Below are 18,729 nucleotides of genomic sequence, written 5' to 3' on the forward strand. Positions count from 1 at the left end.
TCAGAAAAATGCTCAAAAAACAAGAGGTGGGACAACTCAACAAAAGTTTTCACCTTGTATCCATCAATCCACCCCATCATGTTCATGTGCGCAGTACTCACCCAGTCAACCCAAGACACATTCTCTCTTTTCTTAAATTCCCTGAACCTTTTAAGGTATTGGGCAGGTGTCTTGCCAAACTTGGCAATCAAAGCAGACTTCATACACTCATACTGACCCCTTTCTTCCACACTCAGCTTCAGAATACAGTCATATCCAGTTTGAGGCACTCTGCTTAACAAACACTTAGCCCAATCTCTTTTATCTACATCATGAATTGCACAAGCCATTTCAAACGCTTCAATCCATTGGAGGATATCTGAACCCTCCACAAACACACCAACCAAATCTTTCATAAACTTGGTGGCTGGGGACCTGCCACTCTCAATTGGTCTAGCTGAAGTCTCCACTCGAGCTTTCTCTAACTGGATTCTCTGACATTCAGTGTCCTTTTCTTTGAGCGCAAGATCCCTATTCTTGAGTTCCACTTGCTGTGCCAGCTCCTCTTTCTTAAGCTCAGCTTCTATTTCCAACTTGCGATATTCAAAGGCTAACTTCATCCTTAATAACTCAAGTTCCATGGAATTGCTGGGGTTTGGAACAGAGGCAGCAGGAATGGTGGCATTCCCAGAAACAGATTCAGCGACAACCCCAGGGGCAGAGTCCTCACTGGTTGCATCCCCCCCTTCCTCAAGAGTTTCACCATCAGTCTGGTAATCCACCAGGGCAGCTATCAGCTCAGCCCTAGACTTATCCACAAAGTCTAACTCCCTGGCTTCACAAGCACTCTGGAGAGCCTCTAAGCTCATCCGAGTCAATTTACCATTTGCAATGGACTCCATTGCTTGTAATGCAGTTATTTGGAACACACCCGAACCTTAATCTAACAAAAGTGCGGATATTTTGTAAGTGGCACGGTTATACACTGAGTCTTAAAACCATAAGCATCCCACCGCTGCCACCAGCTGTAAAGACTGGTAGGGGGGTCTGTACTTCCGCTCTCTATATGGTAGAGGGGAGGCACAGAGGACCCCAGCCAAGATTCTCTAATATGGTAACGATGGACGAGCAATCAAGGCCTAGCTTCTCAGGAGGTGATGCAGGCTGGTTCTTAAGTACAGTGTATCCCCAAGCCCCCACAAAGGAATGTCCACACACTGTATTACTGAAAACACAGTCTTTATATAATTAATATTCAAGGGTTATGTACACTTATCACAATAACGCACTTTGTGCTCAGGAAAATCAGCAATGGTAAATATCTACAATTCTAAAGTGGTACCACTAATATTAGACCTCATTAAAGTGCATTCACAATACTGTTAAAATGGCACACAGATCAATAAGAAGGAAACCAGCAATAGAGAGAGGAGAGATAACAGAGGGTTGAAACAATAGGCAGAATACTGGCCCCTACCACTGGACACAGTTCTGTGTGGAGATCCCCCCACCTGGGCAACCTGTAAAATAAAGAGATATAACACCAGCCCAGTCCATATATTGTTCAATAGTCTATTTCTCTCCTATAATGTTTTTACCCCCCCAATGTACCTGGTGGAGTCGAGTTCTTCGAAGAGGCGTCGACAGATCCTTCTTGAATGACCCCCTTTAAAGCAGGAGTCACGGATCGTCGAGAAGCGTCGAAGAACTCGGTGTTCGGTGTCGGGGAATCGACGGCCCTTCTTGAATGCCTTCCCTTTCAAGCGGGAGACACGGGGCGTCGAACGTCCGACAACAAACAAGGTAGAACGGCGTCGATGAGGCGGCAGGCTTCGATCCGAGCGGTGCTCGTCGGCGTCGAGACGTCGGCGTCCTGCGAGGAAGAGGCGTGCGGGGCACCTCGGCGACACTAGTTCTGGACCGCAAAGATTGTGGGTGACGGTGGCCCAGCAAGGGCGTCGAGTCGCTCGAGTCTTTGGGGTCGTGAGGTGGCGGGAAACCCACCGGTGGATTCTCCTCGGCGCGTTGGTCGTCCTCGACTTTCTCCGGCGGGACAAAGCGGCCGACGATGCGGACGAGGGGGTCCTTCAAGGCAAATGTTCTTAGGCAAGGAGCGGACGGCTCCGATCGTCGGCGGCACGGCGTCCAGTGGTTCCCACGGCGGGGCAACACAACTTCGACGGGCCTCCAGCGGTTACACAGACCTGCGAACCCTGGTCGACGGCAATGGACTTCGACAGCGTCGATGTCCGGGTGCTTCACTTCGATCTCCTCGGCGGTCCCGTCTCGGGTCGGCAGCCTTTCGAGGGTCTGACTTCCAGGGCGCTTCGGCGAAGATTCAGCGGTGCTCGATGGTCCCTCGGAGCACGGGAAGAGGGCGCCTAGCCAGGTCCTCTCTCGGGTCAGTCCTCGACGATTTCGACAACCTTCAGTTCCGTCGAAGCAAATGCCACAGCAAGTCTTCTTCTTCCAGCTGGACGTCGAGGATCAGCAAATCCAGTTACTCTTGAGTGGAGACTCAGCTTCTGAATGCTTCTGAACAATTTCCAGTGGTGAGAGGTCCCCAGATATACTATCCTGTCTCTCATCCACACTGCTGGCACACACACAGCAGCCAATCACACAGAAGGGCATTCATGCAGTCAGTCAGCCAATCAGGCGCACAGTGCATTCAGGCCACACTCCTCCCTTTCAGACACTCACAACAAGGAATGTGGATTGGGACAAGTACCCAGCCATTCAACACTACACACTGCATTCAGGCCAGTTTCGGGCAGGGCTGTCTCAGTCTTTGTCTCACATGCCAGAAACCAGACAACCACAACAAGAAGTGTATATTGGTCACACACTCCATTCACCCAGGTCCCACCCACAGGAGGTACCCACAACATACAGTCAAAGGGAAGGCTCCAGTCAGTCTAGCTGGGCCTTCACAACAACACCATATATGGAACTTCCACCCAACAGCCAGTCAGGGGGAAGGGACAGAGTCAGGGCTTCCCAGGACTTTGGGAAAAACAAGACAACAGGCAATAGAAAGCAAGAGGCCACAGGGGCCATCTTGTTTTCTATCAGGAATCAACTGATCCCAATGGCAGGGCCTGGGTATCCCAAAATGGAGGACGCCCAGAGCACCTGTCTAATTCAGCATGGAGCTGCCACCAGCCCATACCCTGCTCTGTGGGCCACCCACAGGTGCCCAAAAACATACACTAGGGGCACAGGGTTGTACCCCTACCCATGGGTGCCATAAGGGTATCCCAGGGGTCTGTTCACCAAACCAAAAGAGAGAGCTGCACTGCCAGGAGTCCCAAATGGACTCCTGGGCAGAAAACATAACAGAACACACGATAAAAGGCAGAAAAGGACAAGGATTCAGAGGCCCTGTCCCTCTGATGCATTTCCAGCATCACACTGCCCACAGTCACAATGCCTGGCTCATGGGTTGTTAGACTGGGGGATATTGTGCTAGGCTGTTGTTGTTGCATGCACATGTTGGGAGGGGGGGTTGACTCACCTTCTGCCTCCTGGCTGTCGGCACCTGCCTCTGCACCTTCGACACCCTCAATTCCCACCATATCGAGCACTAAGCTGCACTTCTCCTCCCACGATATGAGTGCTAGTGGCAGCAGTGGGCCTCCCCCTGTGGCCATGGTGTTCTGCTTGTGCTGGTACAGCTGTCCCCAAACCTGGGCATGCAGGTGATTCCATCTCTTCCTGCAGTCTTCCCGCTCCCCGGGGACCTGCCCGACTGCTGTTACCTTCTGGCTAACCCTCTGCCAGATTTGGGGGCAGCGATGGGAGGAGGTTTTGCACTGCCTTGCACCGAAGAGCCCATAATGGTGGGCCACAACCTCATCGACCAGCAAACCAGATGACCCTATGTACATTTTAGCTTTCTCAGCAGATCTTGGGCTGCCTTGCCCCTGACCCTGTCCTGGGACATGTATGGTGCTTGGGGAGTGTGGATGGCTGCAGGGACTCTGATTCTTAATGAATTGGGATTTCCAAAATGGCCGCTGCAGTGCTTCCCGTTTCGGTGGTGACAAGCTTCCCGCCAGCGCTAACAATGCCAACGGCAGTAGCGCTAAATGAACTGGATCTTTGGGCGGTAGCCCGCCTTCCGGCGCTGTTTCTGCCGGACACATTTAGCGTTACCGCTGGGGTCGAGTGCGCGCACACTTGTCATACAGCTCTATTTGCACAACAGGTCCCACCGGAAACACTCTTTCCACTCGGCGGAAATAGCGCCCGTTTACCGCCCAACTCGTGATAAGGCACAATGTATAAATCATATGGTGGGACATGGGAGACATTCTGAGCATTCTTTTCTTTTTTTATTTAAATGCTTAATTTAGGTAACAGGCGGACAGGTTGCAATTGACGTTCAGTCTTTTTCATTGGTACAATTATTAACTTTCTTGCAGGTGTACAATACATTTATGATTCCAGTTATTCAGTTAAATTCATTGCATTCTACTGCTTTGTTTCTCTCACGTATTCCCGGAATGGTGCCCAGATATCATTGGGTCTACTCATTGCCACTATTGCACCAATATATCCCTCCTCCCTCTCATGTACATAAGACAATTCTCTGAGCCATTCACGTATTGTTGGGGCTGATTTGGATTCCCACTGCAATAATATACACTTCTTTGCTTTAACACATCCATCTTGAACAGTCTACAAGTTTTGACATTGACCTTTCCGATATCTCCAAACAGGTATTTAAGGGGAAGAAGGGTGGGGGCATATCTGTCCTTATATGAAGTGCCTCTGCGACTTCCGCCCAGAATAGTATCACTTTGGGGCAAATCCAAAACATTTGAATTGTGTCTGCTCCCTCGGCCCCGCATTTTATATTTTTGTCTGATACGTCCCGGAAAAATCATGTCACCTTTGCTGGGGTATAATGCAGTCTATTTAATACTTGTATAAGCCGTAGGCGGGCATTGAGTGAGACGTCCTTTGTTAGGCAGTAGAATCTCCGCCACTTAGTCTCGCCTATGCTCATTACAATGTCCCTCTCCCATTCTCCCTTCACTGTGTTGCGTTGTGCCATAGCGTCCTGTATTACCCCATGTAGCCTTGAAATAGCCCCCTTCACTCATCTTCCAGCACTATATCCTCTATGCAATCGGAGGCCTCCAGTTCCTGAGGAAACGATGGCCACCTCTTCTGCACTGCTGCCTGTATTCTAAAATATTGCAACATATTGACTGGATTACCTCCCAATTTTGTCTTGTATTCCTCCTCAGCTACGAATCTGCCCTCTTGGTATAAATCCCCCAACTTCATTACTTTCCCTGGGTCCCACGAGACTTACACATCTATATCGAATATTGGAGGGAGGCCTGGACAGTTTCATAAAGGAAATTTGCTACTGTATGGGCAGGGTATATCCAAGCATTTAAATATCCGGTGCTATGCGTCTACTGTAGTGTTCACCGGGTCATATGTACATGTGTCCATGTAGTGGTAATCTAAGATGACTGATCTAGTGTCTGTTGGGGCATTCTGGGCATTCTAAGTATTTATGAAGGGTAAGTAAGCTGTTCATTTCTGAAATTGCACAATCTGCAGTGATGAAGGTAGTAACTAGACTCTACAGAGGCTTCTATTCTTTAAAAGATACTTGTTGCTAATAAAAAGAAACAATTAATTTTTATAAACATGCATATGTTAGGGGTTATTTTCTAGTAGTGGTGTTAATCACCTCTTTGATTAAAGCCCGGTATTTAATGTTCTCCTCCAGTTTCCACAGTTTGATGGATAAATCCGGAAACGTGATCCACTGATCCCCAACCTGCAGGTACCTTTCCTAAAAGAGAGAATAGATGGACTGATATTACTACAAATGTCAAAGGGGAGAGAAAAACTCCCTGAAAGTGTATTGATCCTACACAATGAAGTACCTGCTACATCCTTAAAGGAGCACTTAAATTGATATTTCTTTAAGAAAAACATTGAAATAATCAGTACTTGTACCTCAAAGAATAGCAACAGGCTTGTACAGAACTATTTTTTTAATGAATTTATATACAGGAGAAACAATGCTCTTTTTATCACAAACAAATGTCCACTAGATAAGAAATCAGATTTGACAAGAAGCAGTAAGCTTCTTACAATGGGGTGAGTTTAAGGGACATTCTGACCAGGTTGTGGAGGGTAGTAAATGGAACAGTAACAGGGGGCAAAACATAAGTGGACATACATAGATTAATGAAACCAACATTGGACATTTTTAAGTGCAGGTAGGCGCTATGGCCAGCTGTGCTCAGGTTGTTACCATGATGGGTGAAGTGCTAGAGTGGAGGCGGAGGAAGTGAGGGACAGAGGTAGGTTAAAGTCGATGGCCAAATGTTAGCTAGCAGGCAGATGAGATGTGGTTAGGAGGGTAACTCAGAGGCGAGGAGGTAGGCTTTTAGTTTAGCTTTGAACACATCTGGGTGGACTGTTTCTCAGATGCCTGGGGGAAGAGAATTCCATTCAGGTGGAGCAAGAAGGGAGAAAGAGGAAGCACAGGGTGGGCAAGGAGCCACAACAGTAGTTGAGGCAGAGGGGAGATTACGAGAATGCTTGTAGAGTTGGCTAGAGGAGGCTAGATACATTGGTGCCTGACCATGGATAGATGGCCCTGTTTTGCATCGTCAGCCATCCGGCCTGGTTAGGGTACGAGGAAGTAGGTGTTAAGTGAGGGAGCTCAATGAGAGTCCTGGTAGCAAAGTTAATTATCTTGTTGAGAGGACAGAAAGCATAGTTGGTGAGACCAAACAGGATGAAACAAGAAATTCATAAAGGGTTTTAGAACTTCAAGGAGAACAAAGGAACTTATTCACTGAAAGACTTGTTTAAGGAGCTGCAGACACAGAAAACTGAAAGCACTTTAAGTATATTATAGATAGTTAGGGTAAATTCGTTTTAAGGTTGCAATCAAACTAGTTACAAACACACCTCATCAGGCTTCATCTTGCAAGATATTTTCAGTGAAAAGAGAAGTAGTATAAGACAACTAACCTTTTACCTCTGGCCAGCAGAAGAGGTTTTGACAGGTAAGAGTGGGAAAAGTGAGATAAAATATACTGTAGAGCACTTGGGGGTTTTAAAAGACAATTCATTGTGTGTAATTTGTTGTCCAACTGCAGAGCACCGTGATCTAAGTAAGCCAGTTGAGCGGAGAAGCATGTGTCTTTTTTTAATTTCATCCACTACGCCTTTCCCCTTCCAGGGGTGTCTGACTCAACCGGTCTACTAAAGGTTGGGTTGGAGGTGTCCGGAGAGGGTCTGTGGGATCAGCAGTTCCTGCGGAGATGTCCAGCAGAACAACCCTGACAGGAACTCATGGTGGCAACATTAAAGACAAGCGATCACAGTTCAAGGGTGTTTATTTACCTGTATCCAGGTTGGAAAAACGCCTAATCTAAACCTAAATCTAAGATGGGAGGAAGCTTTGACCATCAAATGAAAATAATGCAGTCCTTGTGGCGTCTTGTCAATGGCCTATACTAAAAACCTATTGCCAAATCCTGACAACTAAATATAGAAAGAGTGTGGGATAGGGTTTTCAAAAGAAAGAAGTGTTCCCAAATAATATGTTAGGATGTGATTGCCAGGGGTCTCCCTGCCCCATGTTTTGAGTACAGGATAAGGCTGGTCTCCTGAGTGCAGCACACACTCGAGCCTTCCCCTCAAGAGTCAACATTTCAGCTATCAGGTTTTTAAGGGCCAAGACTCTTTACTTTCTAAAGTCTCTTGCCTTCGAGGGCCCGATGTCTCAGCAATAACAAAATAGCATTTTGGTTACTTTTGGAACTAAGGGTGTTGATTTCTCACCTTTGGGTCCCCCTCCTCTAGGCGCAGACCCCTCTCGAATCTCAGCCTCCCTTCACCGGGTTCACTATGGCTTTCCTCTCCTTCACAAACCTTCATGTCTTTTCAACAGTTCCAGTGGACATTCTTCAGCCGGGTTCATCTTTGGCAACACACTGTTTCTTGGGACTTTAGACTTCGCCCCTCTTTATCGGCATCCTTCCTTCGGGTTCAAAGTTGCCACTTCACATTTCATTTTAGCGGGATTCGCTCCCCTTTACTTTTCACAGGTTTTCTCTTCTTGATGGTGGATTCACTTCCCTTGCTTTCTTAACAGTTTGTCAGTCCAAGACTTTCGATTGTACACAGATCTTGCTAGACCTCTTGTATGACCAGTTTGACCTGTCTTCGCGGCTCTCCTACGGCCTTCAACAACAATCAACCTGGGATCAACCAGAGTTTCTTTTTATTTTATTTTTTTATTTTTATTTGGTTTATAAAAAACCTTTAAAAACAAGAAGAACACGAGTCCTCCATTTCCACGTTCAGAAACATACATGAGATCACGTTTCAAGATACAGACATGAGAAAGCAGGAGTCCACAGCCAGGGCCAAAGGGACCTTGACATATGACACTAGTTGAGCTTTATCTGATGTCAAGCAGTACGAGCCTGTACCGTCAACCTTCCTCTTCGGTATTCGCCGAATCAAGAAACTCTTCAATTTCCTGCAAAAACACAGTTAGAACCCTTGTCAGTTTTGTGTTGGAACCAGAAAACATCAGCTGCCACCATTCTTCTGCGTTCATTAGTGCGTGCTCAGAAACTATTTGTCCCATATGTTTAGTTCTTTGTGGTTTGAAGAATGGGCAGAATAAGACAAGGTGTTTAAGTGATTCGTCACAGATTTTACAATACCTACATACGGTGTTCGAAGTAACTTTTCCTATCCAGTTCTTTGTCCGATCTTTAGTTCTGAATAGATTTAGGCGAAATCTCATGTATGTGGCCCTTTTTGCGTTGTCCGGGAACAAAACTACGTAGTTTTGTAGTGTGTTAAATGCTCGTGCCTCAGGTGGGGCATCCTTCATTGCTTTTGTCCTTCTTCTGTCTTCACTAGTTTGAATCCAGTCTGCTTCCCAGATCTTTTTCTTCACCAGTTCTGAAGAGTTTTGATGTTCGTTCCATGAGTGGTTAACAGTTCTTGGCATCTTTTGTACCACTGCGCTAGGAGACAGTCTGGCTTGGCATTGCCAGGATTGCTTAATATTTTAAATTGAGGTGCTATTACAGGCATCACAGTTTTCCTGAATAAGGCCAAGGTGTTCCACGTGATCCGAGCTTCAAGCGAGATCATGCCTAACTCGTAGCGTATGCAGGATGTGGGAGTACTGTTCGGAAGGTGTAAAATTTTTACCCAAAAAATGTGTTCTAGTGTTGACCAGAATTCAGCCGAGCATCCAAAGGCATTCTCTGCACCGTATATCAAGGCTGGAACAACCTTCTGTTGATAGAAAGCTATCACTGGCTTGAGTGAAAACTTTCCATATTTTTTGTTTAGGATCGATGCTTGGGAAGCTAATTGTCGACATTTCATCTTCGTGATCTCCGTCCAGGGGCTGTCATTTATGTTTGTGTTAATTTGCATCCCAAGATATCTGGTGCTTTCCACCGTAGAAAGTGTTTCCTTTCCCAGGTGCCATCTGAATTTGTTATTTTTCCGGCAGCATCCAGTTTGAAAATTCTGTAGTGTTAATATTTCGCTTTTTAAATTGTTAATGAGCAATCCGTTTTTTTCCACGTAACGTTCAACTGCATTTATTTTGCGCTGGAGGCCGATTGGAGTAGAGTCCAGCAAGATCAAGTCATCGGCATACAACATCCAGCCTAATGCAGAGCCGTGTAGCATGGGGGAGAAGGATTGTGGCTCATTAATTGCGAAACCAATGTCCGAGAGAAAAAGATTGAAAATGATCGCCGCCAAAGGGCAACCCTGCTTGACACCACGAAAAGTGTTGATTTCTTCTGTGAGCAGTCCACCTTGGTCAAGGCGCACTCTGATGGTGGTGGCAGAGTGGATTTCTTTGATGGCAGCTAACAGACTCTCAGGACACCCCCAGTTAGACATTTTTGTCCAAAGTAGTTCTCGATCGATTGAGTCAAACGCCTGGGAAAAGTCGATTAGAGCAAGATAGACCTTACTCCCAGCTCTAATGGCTTCCATTTTCAACAAATTTATCAGCAGAAGGTTAAGACCACAGCCGACCCCCTTTACAAAGCCTGTTTGTCTTTCATCAAGGTGACCACTGTCAACAATCCATTGTGAGAGTTTTCGTTGCAACATGGTTGCATACACTTTGCCCAATACATCCAAGAGAGCTATTGGTCGATAGTTTTTTGGCTCAAGCCGATTTCCTTTCTTAAAGATGGGCACAATTATTGCTTTCTTCCAAGACTTTGGAGATTCGCGTCTTCTACAGATTCGAGTGAAGAGTTCTACACAAAAGTCCGCCCATAGCTCTGGGTTTTGTTTTAGGGTAAAGTTAGTCAGACCATCAGGGCCAGGAGCCCTTGAGGCACTGGCGTTCTTAATTATCTGTAATATGTCAGCTTTAGAGAAGGTCAGGTCCCATTTGATTAAAGTTGGTGTTACAGGGGCCTGCCAGGTACCTTTTTTGCTGTACAAGTTTTTGAAATGTGATGACCACCTTGCAGCTGGTACCATATTTGACATCAATGCGGATTGAGGAGCCCCTTCGTTGTTTAGAAGTCTCCAGAATTCTGCCAAATTTTTGTTATTCATTTTTTGCATCATTAATTCTGCATCGTTTTGGAACATAAGGGCTTTATGGGATCTTATCCAATTTTTGTATTTCTGTTTTGCGACGCGTTTTTCTCGTGCTGAGTCTATAGAGTCTCTGAATCTCAGGAGTCTGATAGAGGCACGTAATTCTCTCTTTCTTCTCATAATCTCAACATCGAATTTGTGTTTGTTAGCAAAGCCATGGTTTCTCAATCCCTGTTTTTTTTCCACAAACAGATGTAATAGATGTGCGTATTCGACTCCACAATCCTGTTTGATGAAAGTTTCAGAAATTGTGGAGACTTCAGCAGAGAGCAGTGTTAGCCTCACTCTGTTTGGCTCAGCCAGTATCCGATGTTCCCATCGTTCTTGGGACGGTTGATTTACGGCTGACAAGGTGAGAATTACCATGTCGTGATCGCTTTGAGTCATCGGTATTACCTCAAGCGACTTGATGGATTGTTGTATCTTTTCTGAGGCGAAGAAGTAGTCCAAGATGGAATTCTGATCTGCTCGTCGCCACGTAGGTTTAGCTGGTATGTCGCCAACCGAATTTCCGTTGAGCATCGCTAGATTTCTAGCTTCCATTTCCCCCATCCATTTTGAAGCCACGTTGTTAGATACGTACACGACTTCGTAGCTTTTCATTCTTGTTGCCAGACAGTTGATATTCAAGTCTCCACAGATTATTATGTTTGTTGACTCATTCTCAAGTAACAGTTCGTCGATTTTAGATGAGACTAGATCTATGAAGGAAGTTGACCCGGCCTGAATGTGATTCCAGTATATATTAAATATATGGAAAAGAGTCGAGTTGTCAGTTCGGGACCCATCCGAAACTATCGTTGACAGTAGTATAAAGGGTGATAGATTTAGAGAGTTTGTGATACGACAACCCGAACTCTTTTTTACAATTGTCAACAGACCTGCCATTGGTCTTCCTCTAGTTTTTTTAAAGGCTGGGTTGAAGGCCACTTCGTAGGCATCCACAGTTGGGCAACTCGTCAGCCACGTCTCTTGAAGGCAGACCACATCTAGCGCGTCCGGCCAGGGTTCTACAAATAGGTGGGAGAAGCCCCTGGTGTTCCAGGATCCGATCTTAAGTTCCCGTGGCTCCTCTACCACTTGGCGTTACCTTTTTGAGGATCTGCCTAATGCTTCAGCCAGCCAGGACCAATCCTTTTGTGTTCCGCTTTGGTCTTGTGGGCTTTGCGAATCACCAAGGCTCGGATCCATCATGCCAGCTCCTTTAATGGTGATTTTGATGGTATCCTCTGTGGGGAGTTTTCCTGGTATAGACTCGGGGGAAAGACTGGCCATCATCTTTTTCAAGCTTCCAGAGCCAGGATGCAAGTCACGTTCCAACAACGATTCCACGTTTCGGGGAAGCTCATTTTCCACGGTTTTGTTAGAAAACGGTGGTTCCTGATAGAACGAGTCGCGTTTCGTTTTTTGAGAGTCCGCTCTGTGATCGAAGTCAGCTTGCTCAGACACTTCTGAGATGTCGAAACCCATCGACATGAGAGTGGAGCCCGCATCCAGTACAATGTTCCGAACAATTCTGGATCTAAAGTGGAGGATGATTTTGTCATCTTGGTCCTCATTTTCGAATTCCACCGTCTTGATGTCCTCTGAACGTATCGTTCTGAGAGAAGGCACATGTTGAAAAAGGCATAGGACGTTTGAGCGATTTAAGATGAGTTTCTCTCCATTTTCTATACGTTCTAGCCTCACCTTGTAGGAAGTTTGGCTTTTGTCGCCAGCGCTATTATCCGTCTTGTTCGTTTTGCGCCATTCCTTTCTCTCTCGGGGAAACCGTATATCGAGGATCTTGTTTCTAGCCAGACCTACTCTGTTTACGTTGTCTTTGTTGTAAGCAAGGCCATCCGAAAAAGTATCTTTTGATTTAATATGAGGCCACAGGCCCTCTTTCAGAGCAAGCTTCCTTTCTGACGATGGTTTAGGCAGCATCTGAGATTGAGCAAGGGCTTTTCGCCTTTCTTCCAATGTTTTAAATATGGGACTTGAGGGATTTGTGTAATGCTCGTTTAGGATTCTTTTCAAAAAGAGTACATATTCTTGCAGCGCCAGCTGGTATCCGGGTAAGCACTGAGTCATTACCGTCACTTGGAACTACTGGCTGTGCATCCGCAAGTAACGCGTCTTCGGAACCCATCTCAGAAACCTTATCCTCTGATTCCAAGTCTTCATACACAGACAGGTTGATTAAGTCGATGGATTGATCCTCGGTAGGTTCAGGGAGAGGGACAGATTCTACAGGCTTTGCAGATGTATTTGCAGTATTAAGGTCTTTTTTCTTTGTTGGGTCCCTGTCATCTGTCCGAGTGTTATTAACAGTTACATTGACAGTTTTTAGATTCCGAAGGAATTTTCTTGAGTTGTTGCCAGCGCTTCGATTTTTAGTTTTTTGATTTTTAGTTTTTTTCAACGGTCCTGATTTGGGGCCCTTGTGATGTACTTTCTGGAGTACAGTTCCCTTGAATATATCAAATATTTGATTTTTGGGCTCCGTTGTTTCTGGAATTAATATCACCTCAGGTATGCGAGGGGCGCCCATGTCATTCAGGGTTGCCAAAGAGGAAGGTTTTTGAGGATCCAGTGTTGCCAGATTTTTAGGACCCTTACTGCTTTCCAGGACACTAGCAAAGCTCATTTGAGGAGATGCTTCGGTTCTTGTTCTTTCATGGCTCGGGTCCATGCTCTCGTGCATAGGTTTTTCAGGCTCAGGTTTTGAGCTTTGGATACCCCGAGTATCAGGCACTGAAAGAACCGGCAGACTTTTTTCGCTACTCAGGTTGTTGGTCTCCTGACAGTTCTGAATTATTGGTGCAGATTTTAGTGCTTCTGTAGTTTCTCTAGGATTGTTGATAGTGTCCAGTATCCCCATGGTAGAGTGGAGCACCAAGGAGCCAGTGACTGTGTCGGAGTTTCTCATTGAGGTATATACGAGAGGTTCCATGGGGATTGGCCCCTTATCCGTTTGTTGACCAGCAGGGTGCTCCCGGCTAGGTTGCCGATTTGAATCCTGTGTCGTCGTATGTCGATGCCTTAGCACGCTTAGAGCTTCTTTCGCAACCTCTGCAAGGAGCTTTTTATCCAATTTGTTGTTTTCTTTCTGTTCCGTTAGTGTTTGCAAGGCAGAGGTCAGGTTTGTTTTTATTGCTCCATTATCCTTTCTTTCAGCGCGCAAATCTTTTTCCATATTGATTATCTTTGAGTTCATAAGCGCCACTAAGGTTGTCAGGTCCTTCACATTGTCATTTAATTGCTCGTAGAGCTTTAGAAATGGAGCAAGCGAGATTCCAGTTGCTGACATTAAGACTGATTGTAGGTCTTTGGTGAAGTTTGCATCAAGCCTGACTTCTGAGTTGCGGTCTTTTTTATGTGGTTGAATTTTGGATCTCCTAACTTTTGGAAAGTCACGTTCTATGATTGAAGAAGCAGTTGAACAAGTCTCAGAAGAGGAAGAAGTGGAAACGTGAGAGTCACGCTCACAGGTGTTATGTGCGAGATTTTGTTTAACACTTCTGAAGTGGATTGGGCGTATTGTCGCATTTGCCTGTCTTTGAGGGGCACGAGCCTGGGTACAGGGTATACGGGGTGAAGCCGGACAAACAACATTTTCTTCATTTTGCAGAGCGATTTTCCAATTACGCAGAGCATCAGAATTTGTGCTAGACCATTCTGCCCCTGGCTGAGTCTCATGGTTGGGCGCCGTAGGCGTCCGCTGGTTCTGCTGGTTGGTTGTGCTACGGTCTCCTCTAGATGTGAGATTGCAGGCTTTGTTTATTAGGGGCAACTCTTGCGAAGTTTTGTTTACAACTTCTGTCGAGGGTCTTCTGTTTTTAGGGTGTGCTGGAGTAATACATCCCTTGTTTAGAACAGATAAGTGCTTGTCGAGGGGGCAAAATACTTCATCTTCCAACGCCATGTTGGGCATGACAGGGTCCAGTTCATCCATTCCGTGTATAGAATGGCCGTGTGGTTTCGTGGTGGGCGGGAGTGATGAGGTATTCAGCTCTGGTAGAGGGGCCTCTTTCCAGATTGGCTCCAGGCAGTCGTCACAGCTACCGTTATTAGAGCATCCTCTCATAGTGTGAGCGCGCCACGCCAAAACCATCAGTTTAGGTAGTTTGTTTGAAGAAGAGTTTAAGGAGTGGGCGTCAGTAAGGAGCGCAGTGTTTCGAGAACTTGGACATGGCGTAGCCGCAACCTCAGCCTCTGTGTTACAGGCGTCAAACACGGTCGGCACAACGGTCGTGATGACGGGCACGCAGGAATCCACTCCGCGTCTTACCTCTCTCTCAGAGCACACGGAGCTGACAGTTGGATCAGGCACCGTTGTGCTAACAAGAGAGTCAATCGAAGGCTCGAAGTGAGAGGGTCCGCTCCGAGGGTCGCCCACAGGCGAGGAGGCCCCAACCCCCACCAGAACTGACCCACCCTTTCCCAGGAGGGATGGGATCCCCGATCCCACACGCTCGTCCACAAAGCCACCGGCCCCAAGGCCGCCAGGCGCACACTCCCTCTCACCCCGCTCGGCTCTCCCATCACTCGCCGAGCCTAGTGACGTCACACTCGGTGTGAGCTTGCTCACATCGGTCGCCAGTTTGTGTGACACGGGGGGAGACAGGTATGGGGGATCGAGGGGTGACACGGGCCCTGCTAGGTGAATGTCAGTATTATCAATATTTGACGAGTCCACCTTCAGGGTAAAGGAGGCTATTGGAAATATAGAGGATGTAGAAGGTATAGAGACTGTCATTGGAGTGGCGGCATGTACTGCGTTTCTCCTTGCACTTTTATTCCTCAAGCACGTCAATGGCGATCCTACGTCTTCAGGATCTCCCACAAAAGTTCTGGTATATTCACTTACGGTGTCATTATGTCTAATCAGTTTTGTACTTACTCGTTGGCCAATGCTCACGTCAGTCAGATTAGATGCTGAGGCGGAGGCGGAGTTCCAACGTCGCAGTTGCAGCCTTGTGTGGGGTGGAGAAGGCAAGCGGTCTCCGCAGGTGCCTGTTTTCCCGCGTTTATGCGATGATCCATCCATTACGGCAGGCCCGCAGGCCCTCGCCCGAACACCAGAACACACTGCGCACACCGCGCGCTCCGCGTGTGCTAGGGGTTTTATGCAACTTCCTCCTGGAAGCAGTAGAAAACAGTGGAGATAGAAAACAGACTTCCAAGTGTCCCAGCAACAGCAGCAGCAGAAAGAGCCTGGGCAGTCTCAGTCTCACCAAAACACACTGCGCACACCAGAGTTTCTCAAGTCAGCACCCACTTGGTGCCTGTCTCCTCTGCAGCTGGGCTTCCCTTCACAGTTTACACAGTTCTTTGAACTTTCCTTAATTTGCTACTTTGTGACATTCATTAAACACAGGTCAGTTCTTATCGGTTCTCCCCTCGACTCACCGGCTGTGATGAACTTCTTGGCTTTCTTTGTATCTGGAGTCAAGGCTGGTACCACGGTAGCAGGAGTCTCCCTCGGTCGTGCTTCTCAGTTGAGGCACGCTCCGTGTACCCTTGAAATCTGCTGCAACACACTAGGGCTATTGTTCGCTGTTTTACATTTCCACATACGAAGGTACCGAGGGTCTGGGATGGAAAGGGCAAGGTCGCTTCACACCTTGTCACACTCTCGGGTTCCTGCCGCCTTTCTCCTTCTCTTGAGCTGCCAGGTCTGGATAGCTGTCTTGCCGTGCGATCTGCCTTGCTCATATTGTGCTCTTGTGCTCCACCTTTTATCCCTCTTGGGAAGGGAAAGGGCCATCAGGTGTGTGTGATTCTGGTCAATTGCCTGACTTTGCCTGACCCTTGTATTGGGACATGTCAGGTAAATGGCTCTGCTGTTAGTCTGTTGTCTTTCATGTTGTGCGAAAGTGGTTTTATCAGAAAAGGGGGCGGGGCAGTGTTTTCGAATGTCCTATGTGGTAGGATGGGGAAAAGGTATTGGGAGAAGGGGTATAATGTGTCTCACCCGTCAGTGTCCCACTCCCATTCCCCAAGGACCCCCCCCCCATCCAGGTGATCCGCCCTCACTGGTCCACCCCCAGGAACTGGATCCAATAACGATGGCCGTGTCCTGACCACCTGGATGACAGATCCCCAGGGACTAGCTATGGAGACACCTTCAGGTTTCTCACAGAGATCAGAGGAGAGTTCAAGAAAATAATATTTGGGTGTTTGTTCACAAGAAGTTGGCATGAGAACCCAAAGGAGGTGATTAGTGCCCCAAGAGCAGAAGTGTACAGTGTAAAGAGGAGCGGACCCAAGACATAGCCTTGTGGAACACCAACAGTTAGAGGAGTGAGTAGAGAAGTGTTGTTGCTCCAGGTGACAGAGAATTGTTGAGGTACAAGATAGGATTCAATCCAGTCAAGGGCTTGATCGCCAAACCCAAGAAGAGATTATTAAGGAGATCAAAGTGATCGACAGTGTCAAAGGCAGCAGAGAGATCAAGGAGAATTAGAATAGAGGATAGGTTGGAGTGATTAGCAGAGACAATGAAGTTAAGAGACATTCATGAGAGCAGGTTCTGTGGAGTGACAGGAGCAGAAACCTGCTTGTAGAGGGTGTCGAAGGTTGTGTATATCTAAGAAATTGGTACGTAAATGTACACAATAAATGGGACCTCCAATTTTTCTCTGGGAGGAGACTGGAGAATCCAATGGGATTCCCCCCAGAAACCTGGTCTTGGACCCTTGTCATGTGGCCAGGGTAAGGCAGGCGCTCTCTGATCCCGACCTTGCGGGAGGATCACATGAGTGGGGGGTCAGACCAGGATGACTGGGCGGAACCCCTTTTTAATTTTCCCTATAACCCTGCTCTTTTTATGGCTATTTGCAATTCCAGAGGAATGGAACAGCATCTTTCTAAACCAAACTACGAGTACCAGAATCCCTCAGGGGCTGTGAAGAAGAAAAAGGCAGGCAGGAGTCCAGGTCAGGCAGGCAAGCCTAATGACTCTAAACAAGGTCAGGCAATTAGGCCGTAGGGGCTGCACCTGAACCTAATCAGCCCACCTGAGGGGTATAAAAGGCTGCCTGAGAGTGAAGCAGCAGAAAAGAAGCTGGGGCAGGAGCTGGAAGGTAGGATGTCGTAGAGGCAGAGGAAGCAGAGCACTTAGCCAGCATAACACAAGGAAGCGTGACAACTTTAGGGGCGCACGAGTAGAGAGGAACATTCCAAATGCAAACTCTGAGTGGGTCCTGTGATCCCAAACCCTGAAGAGCTGTGGCAGCATTGGAGAGAAAAGAAAGCAGCAGGAAGTCTTTCCAGGTGCGCCTCATTGCTGTGTGTGCAGAGCTAAAGTTGTAGTTGTTCCTAAGGCCCTTGTGCAGAGTCCAGCCGAGGGAATCTGGAGAGTGGGAATCTCTCCCTTAATGAGGTCGGATCACAGATGCCCATGCAGTGGAGGGGTGTGGATCCCATGAGTGCCTGTAGTAGTAGCAGGAGAAGCAGCAAAGTCGGGGAGTCGCTGCAACCCACAACCTTAATAATTGGGAGTCGTAAAAGGAAGCTCTTTACTCCTTGTTAGGGAGAATTCTCAAAATGTGCTAATTACCCTTACCTTTTGAGCCCCCCTTGCACCCCAGCAACTTTGCTGGATTTCTAGGATTTTATTTTTCTACCTGGGAAGAGTGTGAGGCTTTTTTCCCACTCTTCCATGTATTTTGATGTGTGTTTTACTTTTGTGTTCTTTGGTTATGGAGTTTTAAAACAACTCCAGTGGCATAATCTTTTTATGTGTGTCACAAAGCACCTTCAGTGCAGTGGCACAGGGATGTCTTTCAGACTTCCCAAGGTTTAAATACCTTCTCTGGGACTGACTACTGTCTCCCAGAGCATGTAAAGTTAAATTGACTTTACTAGTCTCTTTAAATGTACTGACCCAGCGCACCCTATTTTACTATAGAGTGTTGGAGGGGTTGCCTAGCTTCCCCTGAGTCAAAACACTCATGTAACAGTCAAATGTTACCTTTTCCTACTGTAAATAGCTGTGGCAGTGGTTTAGATCAACTACCGTGATGTTTCCTGACTCTGGTCGACTTTTTTCGCCATTTCTTTTAGTAAAAGTCCTTCTTGTGTTGGTCTCTGCACGCCAAAACAGGT

General features: G+C 46.9%; 1 protein-coding gene across 1 annotated transcript in view; it reads right to left on the reverse strand.

The window, feature by feature from the left end:
• LOC138568750 (uncharacterized) overlaps positions 1 to 18,729 on the reverse strand; it is an 810,508-nt gene that overhangs the window by 312,729 nt on the left and 479,050 nt on the right. The window contains exon 7 of the mRNA XM_069646535.1: positions 5,696 to 5,800. Within this exon, the coding sequence (XP_069502636.1) occupies positions 5,696 to 5,800 (105 nt within the window). The remainder of the gene's footprint in view (positions 1 to 5,695; positions 5,801 to 18,729) is intronic.

Source organism: Ambystoma mexicanum, chromosome 2q (assembly GCF_040938575.1).
Source record: "Ambystoma mexicanum isolate Mex_15411 chromosome 2q, UKY_AmexF1_1, whole genome shotgun sequence".
NCBI lineage: Eukaryota > Metazoa > Chordata > Amphibia > Caudata > Ambystomatidae > Ambystoma > Ambystoma mexicanum.